General features: G+C 44.3%; 2 protein-coding genes across 3 annotated transcripts; both read left to right on the forward strand.

Moving 5' to 3' along the window:
- Positions 1–6,799: 6,799 nt before the first annotated feature.
- Positions 6,800–17,486, forward strand: LOC106603197 (vesicle-associated membrane protein 1). The gene is made up of 5 exons (XM_014196529.3): positions 6,800–7,127; positions 11,914–12,016; positions 12,268–12,426; positions 12,712–12,763; positions 12,893–17,486. Coding segments are annotated over exons 1-5 (333 nt in total). The 5' UTR covers positions 6,800–7,125; the 3' UTR covers positions 12,910–17,486.
- Positions 17,487–18,709: 1,223 nt separating this feature from the next.
- On the forward strand, positions 18,710–27,561 carry LOC106603198 (period circadian protein homolog 1). 2 transcript variants are annotated; one of them, XM_014196531.3, is made up of 17 exons: positions 18,710–18,891; positions 19,842–20,472; positions 20,605–20,858; positions 20,981–21,102; positions 21,201–21,402; positions 21,521–21,901; positions 22,026–22,179; positions 22,326–22,569; positions 22,704–22,818; positions 22,928–23,197; positions 23,310–23,468; positions 23,575–23,901; positions 24,054–25,138; positions 25,249–25,399; positions 25,515–25,698; positions 25,939–26,089; positions 26,236–27,561. In XM_014196531.3, the coding sequence occupies exons 2-17, from the start codon at positions 20,135–20,137 to the stop codon at positions 26,656–26,658; spliced, it is 4,560 nt and encodes a 1,519-aa protein (XP_014052006.2). In that variant the 5' UTR covers positions 18,710–18,891; positions 19,842–20,134; the 3' UTR covers positions 26,659–27,561. The 2 variants fall into 2 exon arrangements, with proteins under 2 accessions (XP_014052006.2, XP_014052005.2); XM_014196530.3 differs by having other exon boundaries at positions 19,845–20,472.
- Positions 27,562–27,981: the final 420 nt, after the last annotated feature.

The following is a 27,981-nucleotide window of genomic DNA, read 5'->3' on the forward strand; positions in this document are numbered from 1 at the left end:
TGTTCTGTGTTATTTCGCTGAATAAATAAAAAAGAGAGCGGTCGGAAATAAAGTAGCGTGACTGCTACTCCATTGCATACACCGCACTCGTGACAGCAAAGGTTTTCCGCTTTAGCAGCGAGTGGTTGCTGCTCCACGCGGCAGAGAAGTACAACGACATCACCACACCAAACAATTTACAAGACTGTGTTGCTCCAAAGAACATTGCACTTGCTCATTATTGAGACAGTGACAGAAAGAAACACACTCAGAAAACCATTTCAGCAGCAGGACTGTAGTACGTAGGCTAACCCATGTTGACCCAGTTGATTTCAATATGAATTTACCATCTCCCATCTGGTCCTAGACTATTATCACTTTCTATCCAATGTAATGGAACACCATGCCAGTTTGAAAGACATGACGCCCCATCACTGTTTTATTTTTATCTAGCCAGAGTTAAGTCATTGCAAAACTATTTTCAACAGAATTGATCTCGAGTTAACCCTCATACTACTGACTGGGGTCATTTTGACTACATTACTTTAGTTGGCTGCTTTGAGCAAAACTTTAATATAATAAAATCTATTCTAGGAACATATTGTTTGTGAATGATCTTTATTCAGAGTTCACTTGAATTTCAACAATGTCAGGTACAGGCAGGGATGACTGGGCCTTCAGCAAGTAAGACACGGGGTAAGATTCACAGATATAAATTCCCGCTGTGCCCATGACAAAGTTAACTACATTACTTTTGTTGGCTGCTTTAAGCAAACTTGTATGTAATATAACCTATTCTGGGAGCCTAGTGTGTGTATGATCTATGTGGAATATTGTTGGACCATTGGCTTCCCTGAAAACAGGTACTGACAGGAGGAGCAATATGAGTCTGTCAGAGGTTGTCACGCTGATGGGGATGGTGGAGGCTTTGGTGGTCCAGCTGATCTTGGACCTAGTCTTGGACCACAGAGGTGGTAAGACCTTCCCTCCTTGATATAGAAATTCTTTGACTTCACTGCCTCTTCAATGGTAAAGGCCCTTGCACCATAGGGACACTTGACCTCCACCACTGCTGTGGTGCCCACCAGACCATCTGGTGAGGGACCCAGGTTCCCAGGTTCCCAGACCCAAAGCCCTGACTTCTACACAGCCATCCCTGTAGCCATTTGCCTTGATGCCTCACCGGATGGTTTGGTGCCCTCCTCTCCATTATCTGTGCCCCACTTTACAGACGACACCCTATCCAGCGACTGTGATCTGAGAACCCTTTTTAGCAGCAACGGAGTAACGTGCTTGGTCCTAACCACTGCTCCATAATTACTGTCCGTCAACCTCCCTCTCCTCATGGTGTGCCAGTTGGGGTTGGTGCGCTGGCCAACTGTTTCCTGTCGTATAGCCTCCTGCTGCTCCATCGACAGCGCCATGCCAGCCAGGATGCCTGCATGCCCCTTGTTTTTTTGTTTTTAACAATGTCTAGTACAGAAAGGGATGACAGGAAGGGTAGCGGTTGTTCTGGCTCAGTTTCAAGGAGAGATGCCATTCTCAGTGGCTGACGTGAGTAAGACATTTAAGTGTGTTAACCCTCGCAAGGCTGCCGGTCCAGATGGCATCCCTAGCCGTGTCCTCATTGCATGCACAGACCAGCTGGCTGGTGTGTTTATGGACATATTCAATCTCTCCCTATCCCAGTCTGCTGTCCCCACATGCTTCAAGATGGCCACCATTGTTCCTGTACCCAAGAAAGCAGAGGTAATGGGACTAAATGACTATTGCCCCATAGCACTCACTTCTGTCATCATGAAGTGCTTTGAGAGACCAGTCAAGGATCATATCACCTCTCCCTTACCTGACACCCTAGACCCACTTCAATTTGCTTATGTAACCGATGTGAAATGGCTAGTTAGTTAACGGTGGTGCGCGCTAATAGCATTTCAATCAGTGAAGTCACTCGCTCTGAGACTTGAAGTAGGGTTTCAAGCGTTGCAAGGGTCGCGGCTTTTGTGGCGCGATGGGTAACGATGCTTCGTGGGGTGTCAGTTGTTGATGTGTGCAAGGGTCCCTGGTTCGAGCCCGGGTTGGGGCGAAGAGAGGGACGGAACCTACACTGTTACACTTACCGCCCCAATAGATCCACAGACGAAGCAATCGCCATCGCACTGCACACTGCCCTATCCCATCTGTAGCTCAGCATTCAACACCATAGTACCCTCCTGGACAAGAGGATAACCTATGTAAAAACGTTGTTCATTGACTGTAGCTCAGCATTCAACACCATAGTACCCTCCAAGCTCATCATTAAGCTTGAGGCCCTGGGTCTGAACCCCGCCCTGTGCAATTGGGTCCTGGACTTCCTGACGGGCTGCCCTCAGGTGGTAAAGGTAGGAAACAACACCTCAACTTCGCTAATCCTCAACACTGGGGCCCCACAAAGACTTCAGGAAAAAGCAGAGGGAGCACCCCCTTATCCACATCGACGGGACAGCAGTGGAGAAGGTTGAAAGCTTCATGTTCCTCGGCATACACATCACTGACAATCTGATATGGTCCACTCACACAGACAGTGTGGTGAAGAAGGCACAACAGCGCCTCTTCAACCTCAGGAGGCTGATGAAATTTGACTTGGCACCTAAAACCCTCACAAACATTTACAGAGCAAACAGCTTCTATCTCAAGGCCATCAGACTGTTAAATAGCCATCACTAGCACATTAGAGGCTGCTGCCTATATATATATATATATAGGCTTGAAATCACTGGCCACTTTAATAAATGGAACACTATTCACTTTAATAATGTTTACATATTACTCATCTCTTTTGTACAGTTGAAGTCGGAAGTTTACATACACCTTAGCAAAATACATTTAAACTCAGTTTTCACAATTCCTGACGTTTAATCAGAGTAACAATTCCCTGTCTTAGGTCAGTTAGGATCACCACTTTAATTTCAGAATGTGAAATGTCAGAATAATAGTAGAATGAATGATTTATTTCAGCTTTTATTTCCTCTCATCACATTCCCAGTGGGTCAGAAGTTTACATACACCCAATTTGTATTTGGTAGCATTGCCTTTAAATTGTTTAAATTGGGCAAAACATTTCGGGTAGCCTTCCACAAGCTACCCACAATAAGTTGGGTGCATTTTGGCCCATTCCTCCTGACAGAGCTGGTGTATCTGAGTCAGGTTTGTAGGCCTCCTTGCTCGCACACTCTTTTTCAGTTCTGCCCACAAATGTTCTATAAGATTGAGGTCAGGGCTTTGTGATGGCCACTCCAATACCTTGACTTTGTTGTCCTTTTTGCCACAACTTTGGAAGTATGCTTGGTGTCATTGTCCATTTGGAAGACCCATTTGCGACCAAGCTACACTTCCTGACTGACGTCTTGAGATGTTGCTTCAATATATCCACATAATTTCCCTGCCTCATGATGCCATCTATTTTGTGAAGTGCACCAGTCCCTCCTGCAGTAAAGCACCCCCACAACATGATGCCGCCACCCCCGTGCTTCAAGGTTGGGATGGTGTTCTTCGGCTTGCAAGCATCCCCCTTTACTCCAAACATAACGATGGACATTATGGCCAAACAGTTCTATTTTTGTTTCCTCAGACCAGAGGACATTTCTCCAAAAAGTACGATCTTTGTCCCCATGTGCAGTTGCAAACCGTAGTCTGGCTTTTTTATGGCAGTTTTGGAGCAGTGGCTTCTTCCTTGCTGAGCGGCCTTTCAGGCTATGTTGATATAGGACTTGTTTTACTGTGGATATAGATACTTTTGTACCCTTTTCCTCCAGCATCTTCACAAGGTCCTTTGCTGTTGTTCTGGGATTGATTTGCACTTTTCGCACCAAAGTACGTTCATCTCTCGGAGACAGAACGAGTCTCCTTCCTGAGTGGTATGACGGCTGCATGGTCCCATGGTGTTTATACTGGCATACTATTGTTTGTACAGATGAACATGGTACCTTCAGGCATTTGGAAATTGCTACCAAGGATGAACCAGACTTGTGGAGGTCTCCAATTTTTTGTAGGTCTTGGCTGATTTCTTTTGATTTTTCCATGATGTCAAGCAAAGAGGCACCGAGTTTGAAGGTAGGCCTTGAAATACATCCACAGGTGCACCTCCAATTGACTCGAATGATGTCAATTAGCCTATCAGAAGCTTCTGAAGCCATGACATCATTTTCTGGAATTTTCCAAGCTGTTTACTTAGTCAACTTAGTGTATGTAAACTTCTGACCCAATGGAATTGTGATACAGTGAGTTATAAGTGAAATAATCTGTCTGTAAACAATTGTTGGTAAAATTACTTGTGTCATGCACAAAGTAGATGTCCTAACCGACTTGCCAAAACTATAGTTTGTTAACAAGAAATTTGTGGAGTGGTTGAAAAACAACTTTTAATGACTCCCACCTAAGTGTATGTAAACTTCTGACTTCAACTGTATATACTGTATTTTATTCTACTGTATCTTAGTCTATGCTGCTCTGACACTGCTCATCCATATATTTATATATTCTTAATTACATTCATTTACTTAGATTTGTGTGTATTGTTGTGAAATTGTTAGATATTACTTGTTAGATATTACTGCACTGTTGGAGCTAGAAACACAAGCATTTCGCTACACCCGCAATAACATCTGCTAAACATGTGCATGTGACCAATAAAATTGGATTTGATTTGCCTAACCTAAGTACATGGGGTCTCTATTGTAAACTGTATCTCATTCCTCCATTGGAAAAGCTTATAAGACTGTCCCACTTTAGCTACTCAACGCTGTCCTAATTTAGCTAGCTATGGTTGGTAAAGCGGGACAAAAAAAAGATTTACTAAATTGAAACATAATATTGGCAACTTTTTTAATGTGTTTTGATGCACCAGTATAGTATGCACATTCACATCAGAATTGGGCAATGTTAATTATTTATGACAGTTTTCTAGCCTTAACATCAAAACAGAAAAAAAGCTATGTCACTGATTTTTAGAAATCCTCTTTTAAATGCACTTCAATACCAAAGTGACTTTTTGTAGCAGGTTAGGTGAATTTAAGCAGCATGTTAGAAGAATTAACTTAGCAGATTAGGAGAAGAGTTAGGAAAAGAGTTACTCCTAATCTGCTACTAAAATCACTTTGTATGGAAGTGCTGTGAAGAGTGTGGGTGCGTTCGAGCAGATCACTTTTGTCAAGTCCGCCTTTCAATGTGTGTTGCATTATGGGGATAAAAATTGTCCGACTTGCGCCTACATGTCGACTGCATGAACTTTACAAAAACCATGTGCTCAAAAGTCATGAGGTTTTGACTGCAGTTACTCTTCACCAACAGCCATCGCCTGCATTGTGGGAGACTCTATTGTCAACCAATCATTGGGGTGTTTTTGTTTGACCCACGCCAACGTGACCAAAGAGATGACTGAAACAGGAACCAATTTTGCAGCGATTCATTCAGTGGAATGAACCTAATATTTAATGCTCTCTCTCACTAATTGATCGTACAATGTACACACCACAGGAAGCTGGCGGAAGGAGCTATAGGAGGGCGTGCTTGTTGTAATGGCTGGAATGGTCTAAAGTTGGTTGTATTAGCCGCGTTCATGTGTTAGTCGGAACTAGGAAACTCTGAAATGTCCGACTGATTGAATGCAGCACGGTACGTGTATGACTACAACCAGTTAGCATGTCGGAAATGTCAAAGTTTCTATTTCCGACTAGAATGTGAATGCGACATTAGGCCTACCATTCAAACACCCTGTGTCCCCCATGATTTTACAATGTGATTCCTGACGGGTTTACGCCGAGTTCACGTGCTAGTTGGAACTATGAAACTCGGCGATTTCCAATTTGCCAAATGATTGAACGTGGCACGTGTATAACTACAACCATTTTCTAGCTGTAATTTCGGAGTTTTCTATTTCCGACTAGCACGTGAACGCGGCATTAGAACAGTAGTTTTAATTTTCTCTTGTCAGAACAAGAAATAAACGCATCAGGATTAAGATGTGCCAGTTTATATGATGTCCCACTCTTTCCGAATTCACTCTGCGTTTTCTTTACCATTATTTTTTCTTTCACAACCAATCAGTAGTGTTACCATGTTGGGTTGGTAGGCTTCAAGTGTTGCCATTTGGAATGTTCATATCCTACCGGTAGATGATAAATCGAAATTCTCGGGATTAACCTGCGAGTTTCAATGTGAGGCTGGAGTTTCACCCCACCCCCTTCCAAGGAACGCCATTTTGTTGATGTTCCGTCCACCTTCAATGAGTCTTCCACCATAAAAAATGACAGTAGGCTACTGTGCCCTTTCAACCAATCACATAGGTTTTCAATTACATCGTTTAATCCCCGTTATAATTTATATGGATTTCAAAACTGATCAACCCCTGCTAACGCTTGACAGTAGATGGACACACTGCCATGTCATAGACGTGCAATCCGGGATCCTTGGGACGTCCATACCCCGCCATTAAAGTTGCAATGTAAAATGGTTAACCTAAGGGTTAAGGTTAGGTAAGGGTTGTAGGTAGTGTAAGGGTAGAGGTTAAGGTTAGGGTTTCCCACCCTTTTCAATAGGTCATATCTAGATGGGACACAGTTTTTCTCAAATTGAAGTCGAACGTATATTTTGTATTTTATTTTAGCTAACTAGCTAACCCTAACCCTTTTCTTAAATGTAACCAAATTTTCCTAACCGGTAACGTTAATTCGCCTAACCTGCTGCGTAAATTATCCTAAACCTGCTACGAAAAGACAAAACCCTTTCAACCTGCGGCTCCCTGGATGGCGAATGACGTCATCAAGCCATCTTTGTTCTCCTTACCCAAGCGTCTGTTTATTACCTGTTCATTACAGTGGTGACACAGAGGAGACCAGCGGTAGCTGAGTTGTTATACAAATACATTGGCGAGGTGCGGCATACAATAAGCGCACGAACTGAGAAAAAGGGAACATTTACAACGGGGGAATAAAAGCAACTTGGTGGTAAACATTATCACTCCCTCCATTTGAAAACGCCAGAAGAGTGAATCGACTGAGAGGGAGCGAGAGAGAAAAAGAGCGCTGAAGGCAACCCACTCAACAGACACTTATTAGGCAAATACATTCCAGTCGGACTTGCGTAGCCTGCATTAATAAACCACCATAAGAAATGTGAGTATCACACTGTTGCCTCCGTGTGACGTTTATTTTCTGTGTGTGCCTGTTGTTATGGCCTATATGTATTTATTTATCCGTGGTCGGTGGGTAGCAGAATGCAAGCCTATTTGTTGTTCAGAAATGGTTTTAGAAAGGAAATTAAATGAGCCATTGTATCCAAGGCATGTAGGCCTATTGTATTTTAATCGTGCGTCAGGGTTAAAGAACTCTATAATTACAGGATAATTGTGTTGATTTACTGTTGGATGTTTATTTATGAACATTTACTGACAATACACATAGGCTAAATAGCATCCAACATTCGCCTATAGTCTATTCCATAGGCGTCGAATAACGGTTAGGCGACTCTTTGGTGATTGGCCCCTGTTGTCAGCCACATTTCTTTACGAAATATTCAGTCAAGTTGGCTAGTTATGATGAGTTAGTTATATTTATTCAAATGTAAAATATATATGTTCTTATGACTGGAATTGGACACGCACGCCTTTTCTCCGGATTGGACTGGTTTGATTCGAATGGGTTGACGTCCGTGTATTCGCTTGAATATCCATTTGAAAATTGAAATTGGAATTGAAAGTAGAAACCTACAAATATCTAATTTGCTTATTTGGACGTATGCATTGGTTTCTGCCACAGATGAATGTATAGGCCTACGGCTAAATATACACGTATCCTAGGCTAAGCAACTTGCACCTAATAACACATTTTCTTCCATTCAACATGTTGAACATCTTATTAGAGAAGCAACACATCCATATTATCTTGGATGTAATGGATGTAGTAGGGTAGACTATTATTAGCCATATTGTGGGCTTAGCCTACGTGATATTGCTGACCAACCGTGGGGGTGGGGGTAACTGACGCTCATATCTGTCGATTGTCAAGCAAGGACGGGCAATTAAATGTAGCCTATTTCATTTGATGATTCAAGGGTACACCGGGGATGTGGCCGTTTCCGCTCCTTTCCTTGAAAAGCTAAACCATGTTCAGTCGTCTGAGGTTTTTGTTTAGCGACTGCTAGGCTACAGGAGGCAGGTGTTTCATTGCCAGGGAAGATGGCCGTGGCATTCTTTTCTCTGTCGATTCGTGCATACAAACAAGCTGCTGGAACAGACAACATCTCATTGAGGCCAGGCAACAAATGTTAGCGTTCCATCGTCAACATGCTGTTGATAAACACATGTAGCCATATACATTTGTATCCTATTTTCTCACTGTAATGCCCGCGATAAACTGGTGGTGACATTGATTTTAGACGAAATTGAGGACCACCCTCACCCTTTCAACAAATATGGAACCCCCCTTAATAAAAAAAATGAATAAAGCTAACTGCATTAGGGACATTTTGGGAACCACGCAAAGCCGGTGCCAGCACTGGACAGCGCTGCCTATCGCTGTCTTCCCCAACAGTGCTGAAACAGACTTGCAGACTAGAGTCCACTGTTTTTGTGGCTATGGTGTGTATGCGCGCTGTCTCGTGCGTGAGAGACGATTTGTAAACGCTTCATCAGAATGTTTATGGCAATCCTCCATATACAGCCCAATAAAGCAGGGAAGAAAGACGTGATTAATGTTGTCGCCTATTAATAACAAATTGGCCGATCGTCGTGTCTGTATAATAATTAAGAAGAGCATGCGAGCTGTTTTCAAAGGGAATAAGATCATTTTACTGGCCAATGTCTTGACAAGGGACATTTTTTTTCATCCTGTTGGTGGAGGACGTTGCGAATGTGAGGTAGGCCTGGGTTCCCCCAGACTGCTGTCGACACTCCATTACTCTTATTTGAAAGCCCACACAATCCATTTCGTCGTGCCCTTTGAATGTGTTCCCCGTCACTGTGCACACACACAACCCGCCCTCTTCTTTTATCTGAGGCCCCGAGAAAACAATGGTTGTTGTAGCAATGTGGGGAATGATGTACAAAACACACTAAGGGAGTTGCCAATAACGTCCTCGTCCATCGTTCATCTCGCATTTGCTCGCTGCACAATGACGATGGCCTCTTCCGCAGAGAAGGTGAAAGAGTCTGTGTAGGATTTGGCCTCTAAAAATTGAATTCTTGTAATCGACATGAGAAAAAACACAACCGTCCTAAACATCAACATAATGGAGGCTCCCAGTAGAACACATACGATTTGGGTAGCATAATGATTAATGTGGCAAGATGACTCAACCCATCAAATTAGTGTTTCCAGACAGCGCTTGCTTTGGACTGACAAATGCAAATGAAAACATGAGTGTACAGAAGGATTTGTAGCCACATGGGGATTAGCTCTGTGTGTCACGGCCTTAAAGGTGACCTTTATACAGAGTTTTGTCTCCCTCTGGTGGAGGAAGAGGATCACTACAGGCAGGAAGCAACCTCAAGATGTAGTTGAGGAACAAGATTGAAAGCGGTTCATGGTCGATGCTGTGCATTATTTACAACCCACTTATTCTTAAGTTGTGAACCTATGATAGTACTATAATGAAAAGGCTACAGACACTTAAAATTAAATACCAAGTTAAGCTTGATACTCACTCTCACATACAGTATGTAGGCTAAAGATATTATGAACACTAGTACTTCACTAAAGCCTGAATCCATTTATAGTACATGAACTATAGATGGGGGTGCAGTTTCAGTTACATGACTATTGCTCTACATGGGTGCTGGAAATACTGGAGGGACACAATACACTCCATTACCACACTAAGACACAAAAGGATGCCTCCTCTTTGATATACGTATGTTACTCAGCTCCATGGTCCACACAGTGAGTTACTAACACAGCTCAGCTCCATGGTCCACACAGTGAGTTACTAACACAGCTCAGCTCCATGGTCCACACAGTGAGTTGCTAACACAGCGCAGCTCCATGGTCCACACAGTGAGTTGCTAACACAGCTCAGCTCCATGGTCCACACAGTGAGTTACTAACACAGCTCAGCTCCATGGTCCACACAGTGAGTTACTAACACAGCTCAGCTCCATGGTCCACACAGTGAGTTGCTAACACAGCTCAGCTCCATGGTCCACACAGTGAGTTGCTAACACAGCGCAGCTCCATGGTCCACACAGTGAGTTACTAACACAGCTCAGCTCCATGGTCCACACAGTGAGTTACTAACACAGCGCAGCTCCATGGTCCACACAGTGAGTTGCTAACACAGCTCAGCTCCATGGTCCACACAGTGAGTTACTAACACAGCGCAGCTCCGTGGCCCACACAGTGAGTGACTAACACAGCTCAGCTCCATGGTCCACGCAGTGAGTTGCTAACACAGCTCAGCTCCATGGTCCACACAGTGAGCTGCTAACACAGCTCAGCTCCATGGTCCACACAGTGAGCCGCTAACACAGCTCAGCTCCATGGTCCACACAGTGAGCCGCAAACACAGCGCAGCTCCATGGTCCACACAGTGAGTTACTAACACAGCTCAGCTACATGGTCCATACAGTGAGTTGCTAACACAGCTCAGCTCCGTGGACCACACAGTGAGTTACTAACACAGCTCAGCTCCATGGTCCACACAGTGAGTTACTAACACAGCTCAGCTCCATGGTCCACACAGTGAGTCGCTAACACAGCTCAGCTCCATGGTCCACACAGTGAGTCGCTAACACAGCTCAGCTCCATGGTCCACACAGTGAGTCGCTAACACAGCTCAGATCCGTGGACCACACAGTGAGTTACTAACACAGCTCAGCGCCATGGTCCATACAGTGAGTTACTAACACAAATTCAGCAGGACAATCAGAGCAATGAGGGCATGCAAAGGAAGGACTACACGGCATACTCCTTTGAATCGTAGTGTTTTTGGCCTTGCCAGTAGGCTTTCCAGTGCCTTTACATCTTTTCAACAACTAGGCCTAAAGGTAGATGAATCTAGCCTATAGTCAAGGTTTAGAAAAAAAGAACAACTGCATTGAGATCATAATGAAAATAAAGATACCACATTCAGATAGTTTGGTGAGAAAGAATGAGTTATTGTACTCAGTTGTAGATGGTCAAAACAGATGGTCAGAATAGATTGATAGGACCAGACATGTAGTAATTGCTTCAGGACTTTTGATCGTCGTCCATTAGTTAGCACAACCCTAACAATGCCCAGCTGAGGGTTGTAGGATAGGATGGTGTCTGTCAGATATGATATGCAGAATATATGGGTTGTGGTCATCTTGATGTTTTCTTGAGGAGGATGCAGTTAGGACAGATAGCTTTCTTTTTATTTTTCTTGCCTTGTAAAACATTTGATTTCTGGCGTTATTTAGAGCATCATTATCAATTTATTCAGCTTTTTATTCAGCTTTCAAATGTAGATGCCTTCTTGGGACATATAATGTGATGGTTTGAATGAATTAATTCAGAACAGCTTTGAATGTGCTTTAGGAGTGTGTGTTATGGATACAGTTGAAAAGGGCCGTAAGCAAAGCGGATACGCATAATTGTATTTCATGCTTGGTGGATCCTTTTATCCAGGCCCTTTTAATTCAGTATTTGTAAACCATTCAGCCTGTTGTTGAGGCTCATTAAAGAGAGATATTCTGCCTCCTTTTCCCATCATCCCGTCATCATAAAGCTGTTGACTTGATCCAAACCTATAACGTTGAGATTCTACCTCAGTGAGTACTGTGACGGTGGATAATTCCAACCAGCCATGATTTGATAGTAACTTGTCTTTACTTCTAGGTACCAAAGGGACAGGTTGACCTATTTAGTAGATGCATGCATTACTACACGGTCATTCATGCGTCATTGAAGGTGAATAAACTGACGAGTTGTGTTTGATTGACAGGTCTGCCCCAGCTGCCGCCGGCGCCCCCGCAGATGGAGCGGCGCCCCCTCCAAACCTCACCAGCAACCGCCGCCTGCAACAGACACAGGCTCAGGTGGATGAGGTGAGGAACATGCAGACACACTCACCTTGCATTACACACATACTGATCCACAGAAATATCAGAACCTTCTTCACATGTTGTGAATAGTCACAGGCCGACATGGACTGGATGAATGCATGTCCAACACACTTAGGTTAACAATCAATACACTGTGTAAATATACTGTGGAGATAACACACAACCACTCAGTCTGAGTTGATTGAGTGATTTACCCTGTCCCTGTTTTTGGCCCGTGTGTCTGCCCTCCCCAGGTGGTAGATATCATGCGTGTAAACGTGGATAAGGTTCTGGAGCGTGATCAGAAACTGTCAGAGCTGGATGATCGGGCCGATGCCCTGCAGGCTGGAGCCTCACAGTTCGAGACCAGCGCTGCAAAACTCAAGAACAAGTACTGGTGGAAGAACGCCAAGGTAAGGGCTACATTGAGATAGATAAAGATGAACTTTGGTCCACATTTATTAATGATAATAGTAATTTCCTTTGAGGCTTTCAAGACAAATGTTAAAACATAATGAAATGGATTGTAGCACATAAATTATAGCTCATTATTTACGGCATGTCCCATCCCCCCTGTTTTACTACCTCTCCATGTCCAACTGAATTTTACTGGACCCCAGGAAGAGTAGCTGCTGCCTTGGCAGCAGCCAATGGGGCTCCATAATACATACAAAAATACAAAACTCTGCTTCCTCTAGATGATGATTATCCTGGGGCTGATATGTGCGATTGTCCTCATCGTCATCATCGGTAAGGGTCACACCCACACTCTCCCTGCCATGGCAGTTTGAATTAAGATATACTCTGTGCTTCAGTATTAGTCTTTTTTCTCACCCTCCCTCTCCCTTTCTCTTTCTCTCTGTTTTTCTCTCTCTCTAGTCTACTTCAGCACCTAAGATGAGTGGCTCCTACCCCAGTCTGCACTCGAGACTGCCCACTTCCTTGCAACAGAAAATCCTTCAAATCAACAACAAAAATTATCCACTGGTGATGAATTAATTAAATTGCTCCCCAAATAGTCTCAATATGACCCTGCCCAGAACCCCCTGAACCCTCTCAGCCCCTGCTTCCACCGCCTCACCTCTGGACCCCTGTCAATATTCGTCCTGTGAGTCTGTGGCCCTGCCTTCTTTGTAAATACTTCCTGCTTTTCTAATCCGTCATTCATACTCAGAACCCAATACTTGTTGTGATTGTTACCGATGACAACGACAGAAAAGAAAATGATGACCCTGGCGATAATTGTTATATACCAGATATAAAATATATATATAGTTCTTTGTAGAATTTTATTCTGATATAATGTTTTTGTAGGTTGTGTGTGGGTGTGCGTTTTGTATTTTTTAATTTTTGTATTAATTTTACTTATGCTTCAGATTTGAACTACTGCCTATTAATCAGAGTGTGTATATCTTGCACGTTCTCTCTCACTGTCTCTGCCTGTCTCTGGCTTTCTCTGTCTTGCTCTGTCTCCCACAGAGTATAGGTGCATCTTTGCACAGTGGAGTTAGTCTCCTTTAACCGAGGTACTTAATCAATATTCCCATCCTGTTCTCCATCTTTTGCTTCTCTCTCTCTTTTTCTCTTTCTCTCTCCTACACCCTTTAGCCATACTGTCTCTTTAGAATCCTTTCATCCTTCTCTTTCGTTCTGTCTCTCTTTTCCCAATCATGTACCTTCTCTTTATTAACTGCCAATGGAATTGGACCAATGTCTGTAGATGTTTTTTATTTGACTTATTTAGTGTCTTATTTCGAGAACATTCCTCCATTGCTGTCTCGTAAAAATGCTGTCAGTGTAGCACATGTATGTGTAAGTATCTTTAAAAAAATAAATATGAAGTGATCATAAATATTATCGCCGATATCAATCTAACAAGCCAGAGTTGGAAAAATAACAATGTTGATATAAAAAAAATTAGGACTTGCTAGTTTTTGTTTGGTGGATCAGGATTTTAACCTGCTTCCTTTTTTCATTTCAGCAACATAACATTGTATAACGTTGCTGTGACAATACACCAAATCCTACAGAGATGTCATTACTAACAAACACCTAAAAAGGATACTTACACTAAGGGATCAAAAATGCGGACACAGTAAAGCCTTAGTCTCTGATCAAAACTTATCACATTGATGATTTTTACGGTCAAAATATTCCCATACACTCTTTATTTTGTGTAGGGGGAGAAGCTGACTGAAAAGGGGGAGGCGGTGTGAAATGCACAAAGAACCTTGTTTTTGATGGCGCTGTCTGGCTGGTCAACAGCATGACCGGCCGAGAGAGAACCTCATGCAGCAACACCTCACCTATTGATGAGCACATACACAGACAACTCAGCCTTATTTGAAAGTAAAGGTACAAGTATAAAGATGGATGAAGCAACTGGCATGGACATACAGTAGTAGAAAATGATGATCTAGAGAAAGGGACTAACTTGGCCCATGGGGGCCAGCTTCGTTGACGGATTAAGAGTTGCTGTAAACCTTAAGTGAACTTTCCAAGAAACGTCATGAAAAGCAGTCATAGTATAAACACAAGCTAGAGTGAGCGTTTGCTAGTGCACTGGTTCTCTCTCTATCTTTCTTACATTTTCTCCCTAGTTACTGCCTTTTTCTTTTTTAACACAGTAATAGCGTATATTTGATATAGTATATTTGTGTGTTTGTTTGAAGCAGATAGGTAAAGAGGAGACTGAACTCAATCAGGACTTCACTAACTGCTATGAGCAGTGAGCTCCTCTCTACCTCTGTGTGTCGTGTGTGTATGTGTCTTTTTGCGGTTCAGCTCTGTAAGTTAAACACTGCCAAGCAACTAGGGAGAAGCTTTTATTTTCTGCCATTTTCTCATTGGTGCCCTTACTGATTTGTTCTTAGTGGATTGCTCTTGCATGGTCACCTCTTGTCCCATGCCCCTGTATAGGCCTACCTGTTTCTAGCATAGGAGGTTGGTGGCACCTTAATTGGGGAGGACGGGCTCGTGGTAATGCCTGGAGCGGAATGAGTGGAACAGTGTCAAGTACATCAAGCACATGGTTTGATGCCGTTCCATTCGCACCATTCCAGCTATTATTATGAGCCGTCCTCCCCTCAGCAGCCTCCACTGGTTTCTAGTGCTATCTATCTGCCAGCTCTGTTAGTCTACTTTATGAGTAGTATCAGTCAGACTACTGGACCTGTGGATAATACAGTTGTTCCCATAGGTTAGGCCACCTTAACATGACCTCTTGACCTCTGTCCCACCATTCCCATCTATTTCTCCTCATTGATTCATGATCCTACACTGGGAAAGTGTGTGTTGTTGAAGCTCTGCCCGTCCTGGGAATATCCCTAGTTTATCCTGACAGATTTGGCCGCTTAGACATCAGCGGTGAGGGCAAGCTGTTTCCATGACAACTAAATTAGATGAGCAGAGTGGGGAGGTAAAAGATCAGCCCACTGACTGTCTTTCAGACTGGTAAAATTTTCCATATTTGTGCTCAATGAATATTCCTATGCTACATGTACACTGCCAGAGCCCCCCCAACCACCCATAATATACTACAAATAACACACACATATATTTCCTTGCTCTCTCTCGCTCTCTCTTTCTCTTTCTATTGTTATCTCCCTTCACTATCTCTATCAGACACATGTAAAAGGAAATGGCCTTAGCACATTATCTCCCAGCAAAGCATATCTCCCACCCCCACCCTTCCTCTTTATTCTACCTAACTAGAGCAAAACTAATTCAGAGGAAAATTACCAAAGACCAGATGTTCTTGCTTATGCTGCCAACTGCCATCAAAAACAAGTAGAGGGACACAACATATTTTACCCGAGTCACTTTAACAGCAATCCTACCCCCCTGTTTTTCCTTACCCTTAACCCAAAATACCTAAAGTCACATGACCGTTTAACCCTTTCAGATCTTATTCAATAGCTCATGTTGGCAAATAGATGGTGACATAATGTGCTATTTGAAGATATGCAAGAGAAACAAAACCTACAAAAAAGACGTGCTTCAGCCCCCTTCCATAAGACTACTTTAATATGTACCAAGTCTTTAGACACATGCTCCTATAACTAATAATAGCACAACTCCTCTCTTTGTGTGTCTCTGTCGTGCTGACAACAATTTAAAAATTCAATAAAATATAAACTTTATCTATAGCTGTTAAACAAAACAAACAAAACATGCATAAAAAAAGTCTGTATTGTCTGGTGTTGTAGTGTGGGGGTGTATTTGGGGGAAGGGGGGGTCCTATTTCTTCAGGTCGGAGATTAGAACAGTTCATCAAAATCTACTGGGTGAGGTCAAGAAACTACATGAAAGCTGTATAAAAATTGGAATAGCAAATAATTAGAATTTATTTTGAAGGTGACAAAAAAAAAATGCCACCTTCGAGTTATTATCATCTCATGCCACCACTGGTCGGGGTAGGACTCCTGTGCTGTTCACAAATCCAAGGGTTGTCCTTAAAGTGCTCAGCAAATTTAGATAAAAAAATAGACTAATTGATGTTACGTGAGTGCTCATTTTCTGTTGCTTTTTTTGTTCCGCAAGGATGGGTGTGCGCAACTTTTAATGTCCTGGCACTTTTTTATGTTGTATTCTGGGTGTATTTTGGGGGCTAGGATATGATGTGGTGGAGAATATTGTGTTATTGCTAACACTAAGAGGTGTTCAGTGACTTCAACATAGGAGGGAACCTTTTGAGGCACTGATCCTTCACAGGTCGGCTATACAATCACAATGCTCTCACCAATACACATTACATTTATTTGAATTTTTGGACCAATTGTTTCCTTTGTATTTTGCATAAAGTTAGTACTAACTTTGGTATGATGTCATTGGCTTAGGTTGTGTGTACATTGGAAGAGGAGGAAAGATTAAATAAAGACATGTTCTCTATGTTAATCGTATCAACCAAGTCAAGAAAAAGGGATGTTACTGGAAAAACAAATGGTATTTTTATCCAGTCTAGTCAAATGTCCAGAAGGCTTAGAATGGTGTACAATTCAAGACAGATTCCTCTGTTGTTACTATGTTTATATTTGGTTTGAACTTCATTTTGGGGAGGGAATATTATTTTGTTCTTTTGGGACTGGTGTTGGGGAGGTTACAGTCCACATTACCTCTGCTTGCCTGGTCTTTCAGGAGGGAATAGACTGGGGGATGATGGGTAATGTGTTCGGTTCAGTCTGTTTTATTTTATTTATTTATTATGTTTTTGTTTTGAATGGGATTGGATATTAAAAACAAGGTGGATTACAATGTACCACAGGATACCAATTGAAAACCAGAAGTACATAAAAAACAATTGTAGTGTAAATCGATCAATGTCTTGTTATATTGATGAACATCATGGAAATATATATATATTGGAAAAACAATAATTCTGATGACCTGTGTTTATTGTTCCCAGTGTGTGTGTGCGTGTTTGAAAACAATGATGACTTAAATAAAATCTATGCTAAAATGGGTCCAAATATAATTGAACTGTGTTGCAAACCAAAATATTTTGTTTGACTACATATGTCATCAAGACAGGATTGTATATCTCACTTGAATTTCAGCTGGAAATAGATGAATCACACACCAAAAACGTGAAATATCTACAATATAAGCTGTCCTCACCAACTCTTTTTTTGCAGATAGCCAGGTATCTCATAGCCTTCGTGGAATGTATGAATCACACACAATCGCTCACCTATTTAGGGCCTCATCATCCTGGAGAGAAGATGTGGAACATACAATTATATTTAGGCTAGATAGAATTATTATAACACAGATGTATACACTTTTGCCATAGGAAATATAGGTTTTAATCAACATTTCATTGGTTTGCCATGAGTGTTGAGGTATATATCCCCTCACAATGTCTAGAGAGTTTACTTCATGAATTTCTGAATGCATGTCACCCCATGTGTTACTCCATATGGTCAGCCCCCATAGTCGAACTACACAACACATGTTAATGTTACTGCTCAGGAGAGGTTAGATGAGAGGACACTTTAATGTCCCAAAGGGAAATTTAAACAATATAAGGAATCAAGGTATCATAAGGATCTAGGAACAATTACAATCGAAAAACAATTCTAGGGAATGGAACTGACTGACAATGTAGGCCTATTTGATTGAATTACGGTTTTAGGGTAGAATTATGACTGTAGGGTAGAATTTTGGAGAGGAAGGGGTTGATATTTGTGAAAAGGCTAGTCATACTGCTGCAGTAGCATTTGTGCTCTTATTTAGTGTAATTTAGGGTTGTAGTACGTAGGCATATCTGGAGATGTCTGGAATTGAGTTAAAGTGTGTCCTATTAGTCCCAATTTCCTAGTTAAATAAAGGATACATTTAAAAATATATTTTATCCATGCCTCAAATTGATATAAAGAAAGTCGTAAACATGCCTGTTTCGTGGTTAAGGAAAGCACGCAAGGAAACAATAAAGAAATGACATAAATTCAGAACATTGGCAGTGGCACGTTGCCAATAAATGTTGTTTCTGGCTTTCTGAACCCAGAGCACTGCTGGGGCAACGTGATGGAGAAGCATAGAAGAGCCCCGTGCAGTCAGGACACCGCCCTACTCAACCAATGAATGCATTCGCTGGGCGTGGTATATTTGTCTCGAGCAGAGTCGGAGTCAGTTGAGGACCAATCAATGCAACACATGGGAGCAGACAGTGGGGCGTCATCACGTGTGCTTTTGCGTGTTCCCTCCCAGTCCTGCAAATACAATGTGCAGTTTTGTTCAGCGTGTGTATTACTTGTCTTGCAGTCTGTCAGCTTGGACCAGGTCGCTAAAGATGTCATTTCGGGTTCGCTACTGAATATACCGTGGAAGACGTTTCAATAGTGTTTACCTCGGAACGTATTTTCTCTTCATGGAATAAGGTGAGAATGTCAACTCTGATCAAGAGCTAACTATGGTTTCGTTAACGTTAGCTAGCTATTTGGTTGTAGTAGGTAACAGTTATCTATTTATTTTACTAGGCAAGTTAGTTAAGAATATATTATTATATACAATGACGCCTTACCCCGGCCAAACCCTAAAGACGCTCGGCCAATTGTGCGCGGCCCTATGGGACTCCCAGTCACGGCCGGTTGTGATACAGACTGGATTCGAACCAGGGTCTGTAGTGACGCCTCTAACACTGAGATGCGCCACTTGGGAGCCCCAGAATCTAGCTAACGTCACATGTTTATGTTTTTTAATGATCAAGTTAGCAAGTGAAGTATTGTTGTGGCATGGCAAGAGTGTAAAGCCAGGTATCTAGTTAGCTAGATACAGTTTAATATTAATTGGTCAGTTCGTGTTTCGTACAAGCGAGACCCATCTTTTGCCAGGCTTGTGTCAGGCAGAATAAATCCATGAGCGCATTCGGGACCTAGCCAGCTATGTGCCCAAGTCTAGTGGAGGCACGTTGCCTTCACTGTCGTCAACAATAATATCCCACAACGGTGTCATCCTGTCAGTCACAGTAACCCTCAAGACATGCCAGATAGGGAAATGGACTACAAAGTCACTTTCTCTAGCATTTTGTTACCTGTTATTGTTAGTTAACTGTTCTTGACAGGGATTGAATTTTTATGGTCGATGTCCTATATATGGAGATCAAGTTCTTTGAGCCTGTCCATACTTGGATACACAAGACTTTAGGCGACTTGAAATTAAGCCATTTAGTTATGTACATATATGATTTGAGTTAACTATTGCCTTGACAGGGATGTGTTTTTTTACTAATGTTGTAGTGAAGTTAGATGTACGACTCAGTGTTTACACAGATATTTGACTCATGATCTCATGTGATTCACCACTCATGATTGTGAATTATTTCTTCTAGCAGGTATCCTGCCAAACCATCTAGTGCACTGAGTGTGGGCGCACGACGAAGAGCAAACGGACAAAGAAAGGCTCAGCCTCTTCTCTTCGATTGGCCTGTCAGGTTCATAAGCTTTGACTTGACAAAAAACCTCAAGATCAATGAGATACAGTCCATACTTTGTCCATGTCTTCTCTCTCATTTTATGACTCAATCTAAGTTTAGTAGCCCCACCTAGTGGCAGGGTGTCACAGCTCTGTTTTGACAGATCCTTTTTGTCATACAGCAATAGTCAATCACTCATACTGCTTATTATGAGTGATGAGAATGCATACACCACTTCTGGAAATGACACTAGTGGAGTAAGTTTAGCAGAAGATGCGGTGGCAGGACAAGAGGCAGGCCCCCAGTCCCCTGAGTCTGGACTGAGTCAGACTGGCAGCTCCGGCAGCTCCAATGGAAATGGAAAGAGAACTCGGTCTGGGGGCAAGTCTTCCCCCAAGTCCTCAAACTCTGATGACACCGATGCCCACTTGAGCGGGAACGACTCAGCCGAGAGAGAAGTGGAAGGTCACATGGGGCATGAGACATCAACCTGCAGCAGCTCCCATAATGGGAAGGACTCTGCTATGGAGACAACCGAGAGCAAAAGGTAAAACGTTTAACAGAATACATACGCCAAACACCACAACCATGTACAGATGGTAGCCGGTAGACACAGCTTATACTATTGTAATGAATGCTCAGCAGTGATAGTAACATCATGTTATTTTGGCTCGGTCAGCTCCAACTCCCAGAGCACTTCCCCTCCCAACAGCTCTATGGTCTACAGTCTGCTGAGTGGCAGCTCGGAGCTGGACCACCCGTCCACCAGCGGCTGCAGCAGTGGCCAGCCGGCCCGGCTGCAGACCCAGAGAGAGCTGCTCAAGGCCCTGAAGGAGCTGAAGATCCGCATGCCTGCAGACCACCGGACAAAAGGCCGCTCCAGCACTCTGGCCTCCCTGCAGTACGCTCTCAACTGTGTCAAACAAGTCAGAGGTAAGATACTGCCTTTTGAGTCATGCCTTTTGCTACATGTATACTGCGAGGCTTTAGCATGAAATAGCATGACTACTCTCCATCTATAATAGCTATTTATACTAATGTCTGAATGTTTTTAGCGAATCAGGAGTATTACCACCAGTGGAGTGTGGAGGAGAGCCACGGTTGCAGTCTGGACCTCTCAGCCTTCACTACAGAGGAACTGGACAACATCACCTCTGAATACACACTCCAGAACACGGTAGGAACTAGAGAACAATCTGTGTCTACTAGAACCAGACTAACGGGTCTTAAACCCATCCAAACATTGTTCTGACCTCTGTTTCTTCTCCTGTACAGGACACGTTCTCTGTTGGAGTGTCCTTCCTCTCTGGGAAGGTGGTGTACATCTCCCCCCAGGCCTCTCCCATGCTGCGCACTAAACCTGAGCGACTACAGGGGGCGCTCTTCTCTGAGCTGCTGGCCCCCCAGGATGTCAGCACTTTCTACAGCAGCACGGCTCCCTGCCGCCTGCCCCCCTGGGCCTCCTGTACTGGCTCCAGTAAGTTTCCACGCCTCTAATTCAGCTCTGAACTCACATGGAAATGGATCATCACATTTGTGTATGTGATGTAAATATTGTTGTGGTGCTAATACCTCCCCCTCTCTATTTCCCTCAGTGACCTCCCCTGTGGACTGCACCCAGGAGAAATCCATGTTCTGCCGTATCAGTGGTGGGAGGGACAGCGAGGGGGAGGTGCGGTACTACCCCTTCCGTATGACCCCCTACCAGCTGACACTGCGGGACTCTGATATGTCCCAGCCACAGCCCTGCTGCCTTCTCATCGCTGAGAAGGTGCACTCAGGATACGAAGCTCCCCGTATCCCAGCTGACAAGAGGATTTTCACCACTAGCCACACCCCCAGCTGTCTCTTTCAGGAAGTCGATGAAAGGGCTGTGCCGTTGCTAGGCTACCTGCCCCAGGACCTGGTTGGGACCCCTGTCCTCATGTACCTCCACCCTGATGACAGGCCTGTCATGGTGGCCATACACAAGAAGAGTGAGTACTCCTGTCCAACAGTCATGCCTTATACATTCTGTAAAGATTCATAAACCAGCAAATGGATGAATGATTATGCTCTTATACTCAATCAAAATTCTAACATATTTAGTTCTCTGCTCAGTTCTCCAGTCAGCGGGCCAGCCTTTTGAACACTCGCCCCTTCGTATGTGTGCCCGGAACGGGGAGTATCTCACCATAGATACCAGCTGGTCATCCTTCGTTAACCCCTGGAGCCGCAAAGTGGCCTTCATCGTGGGTCGACACAAAGTCAGAACGTGAGTACTTGACCTCTCTGCTACGTCAATGACCTTCACAACCTTGCAATAGCCACATTTGAACTGCACTGTAACCTATTCGTGTAGCTATCAAGCCGTGTCTTGTTCTAAACCCTATTCCCCTGTCCTTCTCCCCTCGTCTACAGGAGTCCCCTGAACGAGGATGTGTTCACGCCTACTGTGGAGGTGGAGGCGCGGACCATGTCACCAGAGATCCCCAGGCTCAGTGAGCAGATCCACCGCGTGCTGGTGCAGCCTGTCCACAGTGGTGGCTCCCAGGGCTACTGCAGCTCCCACGGATCCCACCCACAGAGGCCCAGCCCAGGCTCCTCGTCAGGCAGCAACAGCCCCTCCATCAAGGAGCTCATTCTGAAGACCATCCAGAGACCAGTGAGTACTAACACAATCATAATCTCACGCATGTTTTTGTTGTCTATTTGATCGGGTAACAAGATTTGAACAGGGTCATTTTAGTTTGTAATGTTTCTAACTAGGCCTAATTCTCCACTATCTTTGTTCCACAGCCACAGATGACATTCCAGCAGATGTGTAAGGACGTCCACATGGTGAAGACCAATGGTCAGCAGGTCTTCACCAAGTCCCGCAACCGCCCAGCACTCCGCAAACACGCCAGCACTGGTAAACACCTGGAATTATTCATACTATAATGAGTTTGTTTCATGATTTTGTTCTATAAATGTCACAATTAGAAATGTATAGCGGAGATAATACGATTCTTCTTCCTCAGGAGCCCTGGTGGTGCCAGAGAATTTAAATAAGGACTTGGGACCTATTGGAGCTCTGGAGCCAACTAAAACCCTGGCCTCAGTGCAGTCAAGGAAAGACCTGTCAGCCAACTACTCCTACCAGCAGATCAACTGTCTGGACAGCATCGTACGCTACCTGGAGAGCTGCAACGTCCCCAACACAGTGAAGAGGAAATGTGGCTCCTCCTCCTGCACCACGTCATCAACGTCAGACGATGACAAGCAGAGGGAGTTGCCTGGAACAGCTAAAGGTACACAATACAGATCATATTGAAACACCTCAAATTATGTTTTTTTTTTAATGCCTTTTTTTTTAATGCTCTGCGTGTATTTTTGGTGTCTTAACTGTGTGTTTCCTTACAGATCTCGAAGGCCCCCAGGGTAATGAAGGGTCTAAAGGGGGGCCACAGATGAGCCCTCTGGCGCTGCACTGCAAGGCTGAGAGTGTGGTCTCTGTCACGTCCCAATGCAGCTTCAGCAGCACCATCGTCCACGTAGGCGACAAGAAGCCCCCAGAGTCAGGTAGGTCACATCCCTTTATTGTTCGACTGTTTTGTTTACCTCTGTCTTCTTTCCCTCCGTCTCTTCTCGCTCATCTCTGATGTATTGTCAACCTTATTCCCTGCAGATATAGTAATGATGGAGGAGACACCAGCCACTCCCACTCTCACCGTCACCTCTCCAGCCACAGCCACTAACAACGCCATCACGATGGCAGTGACCCCCCGGCCATTGGCCCTGCCCAGCCCGGCACCACCCAGCCCCGCCCAGCCGGAGAGAGACGGCCGCAGGTCAGCTGGATGCTCAGGCCGCCTGGGTCTGACCAAGGAGGTGCTGTCTGCCCACACCCAGCAGGAGGAACAGGTGTTCCTGAGCCGCTTCAGAGACCTGGGACAGCTATGTGTGCTGGACCCCGGCCCTCCTTCTCTGAGAGGACACACCATCACACCCAAAGGTAAGACGGACACTTCAAGTGGAGATGTGGTTTCTATTATGACTGTGAAAGATAATATGAATGAGAGTCCATAGTTTTTCCATGCAGCTCACCCCTGTGTTCTTTCTCTCTCTCTCTCTGTGTCTCTCCCTTTCTATGCGTCTCTGTCTCAGGAGTGCGCAGCTCGAAGGACTACCCAGCAGGTGGTCATGGACGGAGGAGGGGCCGCGGGGGAAAGAGGCTGAAGCACCAGCAGGAGGGCTCCCAGCGTAGGATGAACGGTAGTTTCAGGAGGGAAGGGCAAGGGCGCCAAGGCCTCACGTTCCCCATGGGTCAACCCCTGATGATGCAGGGACCCCTTACCTCGTCCTCTTCCTGGCCCACCTCTGTGGCCTCTGAGGCAAGTCTCCCTCCTGCCGTGGCCCAGTACCCTCCAGGAGTCCTGCCCTTCTTCCCACTCTACCCCAGCATGCAACAACAAGTCCTGGCCCACACCGGAGTGAACCCCAATGCCATGCAGATGGGCTACCCCAGCCCCCAGCCAGGCTTACAGTACCCCATGCATGCCAATCAGATGCCCATGCCGATGGCTCCCCCAATGATGGTTGTTCTGCCCAACTACATGTTCCCTCAACTCAACGGAGGTGTACCACAGCTCCATACCGCCATGCCTCAGTATAACACAACCATACCGCACCTTTGCCCCGGTATCCCTGCTATGGCACAACTTAACCACGCACTACCGCAGTTCAAACAGACTTTCCCACTACCACAACTCAATCCTGGATTGGCTCAGTTCAACCCCGCTCTGACGCAGATGAATGGCATACCTCGTGTTAGTCCCACCCTAGCTCAACTCAACCCGTCACAGGTCAAACCTACTTTGTCGATGATCCCCCAATACTGTTACGATCCCAGCCCAGCATTACCTTTCCCAAATCCCATTCCGATTCCCGGGCTTCCCGGCTTTGCCTTACCCGAGATGGATCCCACCTTCGTCCAACGTGGCAACTCCCGCTCCAGCACCCCTCAGTCCACGTGCCAAGCCCCCCTGGAGGGGACAGACTCGCCCCTCTTCCAGTCCCGATGCTCCTCCCCCCTCAACCTGCTACAGCTGGAGGAGTTGCCAGGCAACCGCCAGGAGGGCATGTCGACAGGGGCGCAGCAGACATTGCCCCCACCTGGCTCGTTATCTCAGTTCGGAGGTCAAGGCTCTGTTAAGCGAAGCATGAAGGGTGACGCCAGAGAGGACGATAACGTGAGTTTTAAACTGCAATCCATTTAGAAAATATAATTACCATAAGGTTAATTTGAGTCTAGTGAGTTCTAGTCATTAACCCCTGTCTCTCCTGTGTTCTCTTCCTCCAGGATGATGCTGATGACCAGGACGCAATGTCCACCTCCAGTGACCTGCTAGACCTACTGTTGCAGGAGGACGCCTGCTCAGGCACCGGCTCGGCCGCCTCCGGGTCCTCAGGCTCTGGCTCTAATGGATGCAGCACCTCAGGGAGTGGCACAAGTGAGTTTAACACCTCCCAGATTATTCTTGTTAGCGCTGTGATGGTAAAGGATGTTTGTATATAGTGACTGATATGTCATGATGCGAACTGAACATGTTCCTTTTTCAACCACAGGAAGCAGCAACACCAGCAAATACTTTGGCAGCGTTGACTCGTCGGAGAACGACCATTCCCATAAGCAGGCACCAGGGGGGGCTGAAGAGGCCCAGCTCATGAAATATGTCCTTCAGGACCCTATCTGGCTCCTTATGGCCAACACAGATGACAAGGTTATGATGACGTACCAAATGCCCACCAGGTAAGAATTCGTTATGGTCACTGCACTACACTGTTGTCATGGCAATTGCAGCCATGATTAATATGAAATACTATTGTAATTGTATTTATGAATGATGATGTAGTAGTATATTATTTATTCATACAGACTATGAAAAAGAGAAATGCCTGCTCACTGTTCTGCTACCAATACCACCTTTTACAGACTATGGCATATCTATGGACATGTGAAAGAGTGTCGGTGTGTGTGTGATTTTTAAAGGGACAAGGAGACTGTTCTAAGGGAGGATGGTATGATACTGAGGGCGGTGCAGAAACAGCAGCCGCGCTTCACTGAGGCGCAGAAGAGAGAGCTGATCCAGGTCCACCCCTGGATGGGCACCGGACGCCTGCCACAGGCCATCAACAGCCCTGTAAGTCAGCACACAGACACACAACCCCGCCGCTCTCAGACCGGAAAGATTCACAGGAATCAGTATAGATGACAGTGGAGATGAATAAAACAAAATACTTGTGAAGAACGGGTTTATTCAACTCTTGTCCCTCTGCTTGTGTTTAGACTTGTACAGGGTGCGGTTCTCCTCCCACTACCTCCGGCCCTCGGCCCTTTAATGTGGAGCTGCAGGACATGGATCTGACAGGGGTCCTCCAGCTACAGGAAGAGACGCCGGTTAACATGGCAACAGAGACACACGACACCTCCATCCCACAAGCACCCCAGACGGACACTAAGGGGGGCGAGGGTGAGAGGCAAAGGGAGCAGGAAGGAGACGGTAAGGACACCAGAGTGAAAGAGTTGGAGGTGACGTCATCATCCGGAACAGAGAAAGGGGACTCTGGCTGTAAACGGCAACCGAGGAGTTCTATATGGCCAATGACTCTAAAACACAATGCATTGGGACAACCGGGGGCCAAGCACACTGTTAATGTGTTGTGTTTGAACAAAGAAGTGAACATGGATAAGGAGTCAAAGAATACCTGATCCTGTTGAAATACATAGAGAATGTAGCTCAATGTATATGGAATCTAAGAAGGTGTAAATATTCAATGTATTTACGTGTAAAATGGAAAGAGAAGCCCTTAGTAAATATTTTATTGGCATGTTTTGTGCCTGGTTCCCTGTCTAAGGAGAACTGAAGACATGTTCCATTTGTAATTCACTGCTTTGGGATTTTTCTCCCCTATAGTGACACTTTGATAGTTTTACAAGTTATTGTGTGTATCAACACAATATAATTTATTTGTCCAATGTCCATATTGGAAAATGATGTCAAATCTATTGTGAAAACCATTAAATCGCAAATTCATTTAGAAAAATATATTTGGTAGAATACTTATTTCAAATATTTTCTATGTCATTTCTGATATTGTACCATGTGTATATTACAGTATACCACCAACCAAGAGCTGACATACTACAGTTTTCTGTGGGCTGTTTTGTCATGTAATGTTCTGAATGGTTCATTTATTTTATAATGTAATTGTACACCACAATCGTGGTAAAATCTTAGCCATTATTGGGAAAACATCTTAACTATTTAAAAAAAAATCTCCTCCAGAGAAATACACAAAATACATCAAGACCATGTTAAAAGAAATACCCTGTTTTGTTTGAGTCATTATGGGTATTTCTGTACAAATAGTATCTCAGATTTGTCAGAAGCAGAGATGGGCATTCCCATGGTAACAACAGATGAAGCCAGTCTTGTTGATGAGGGAGAGGAGCAGGCCTTGATCATGCAGTTGGTCAAGGCCAATATGTTCTATCAATAGTTAGTCTGCCCCTTATTCCCTTTTTCATTACTGTAAATGAAAGGATTAGTCACTTATTACAACTCTTTGGGGGGATTTTGGTATGTAATTAATATTAAAAAGTGAAATGTAATTTGGTTCTGGTTTCTTTTGTCCCTCTTCAAGAATTTGTGGTGTGTAGTTTATATTCTTTCAGGTATGCAAAGGACATCAGTGTAGCTAAAATCATCTAGTCAAATATTATTCCTTTACCTTCTCTGCCGCTAGGGGTTGTGGGGACAGTTGGTTGAAGGCTATGTTCCAGCCTGACTGGTGATACAACATTACATTTCTGAAATTGACTACGGTAGATTAGCTAGGTATTCGAACATATTGAAGTCATTTTAAATTGCCAGCACTGCCGGCCCGCTCATTAGGCCAGATTAGGTGGCCGACGAGGGCGACATTTTCTGAGCTAAACTGGCCAAGACGCACCTCCAACAACAAATAAAACCTCACATAATTCTGCTCCAAAACAATGACACTTTCTCTCAACCAGTGGCCAATGGCCTTT

This window comes from Salmo salar, chromosome 04 (genome assembly GCF_965601325.2).
Source record: "Salmo salar chromosome 04, fSalSal1, whole genome shotgun sequence".
Taxonomy (NCBI): domain Eukaryota; kingdom Metazoa; phylum Chordata; class Actinopteri; order Salmoniformes; family Salmonidae; genus Salmo; species Salmo salar.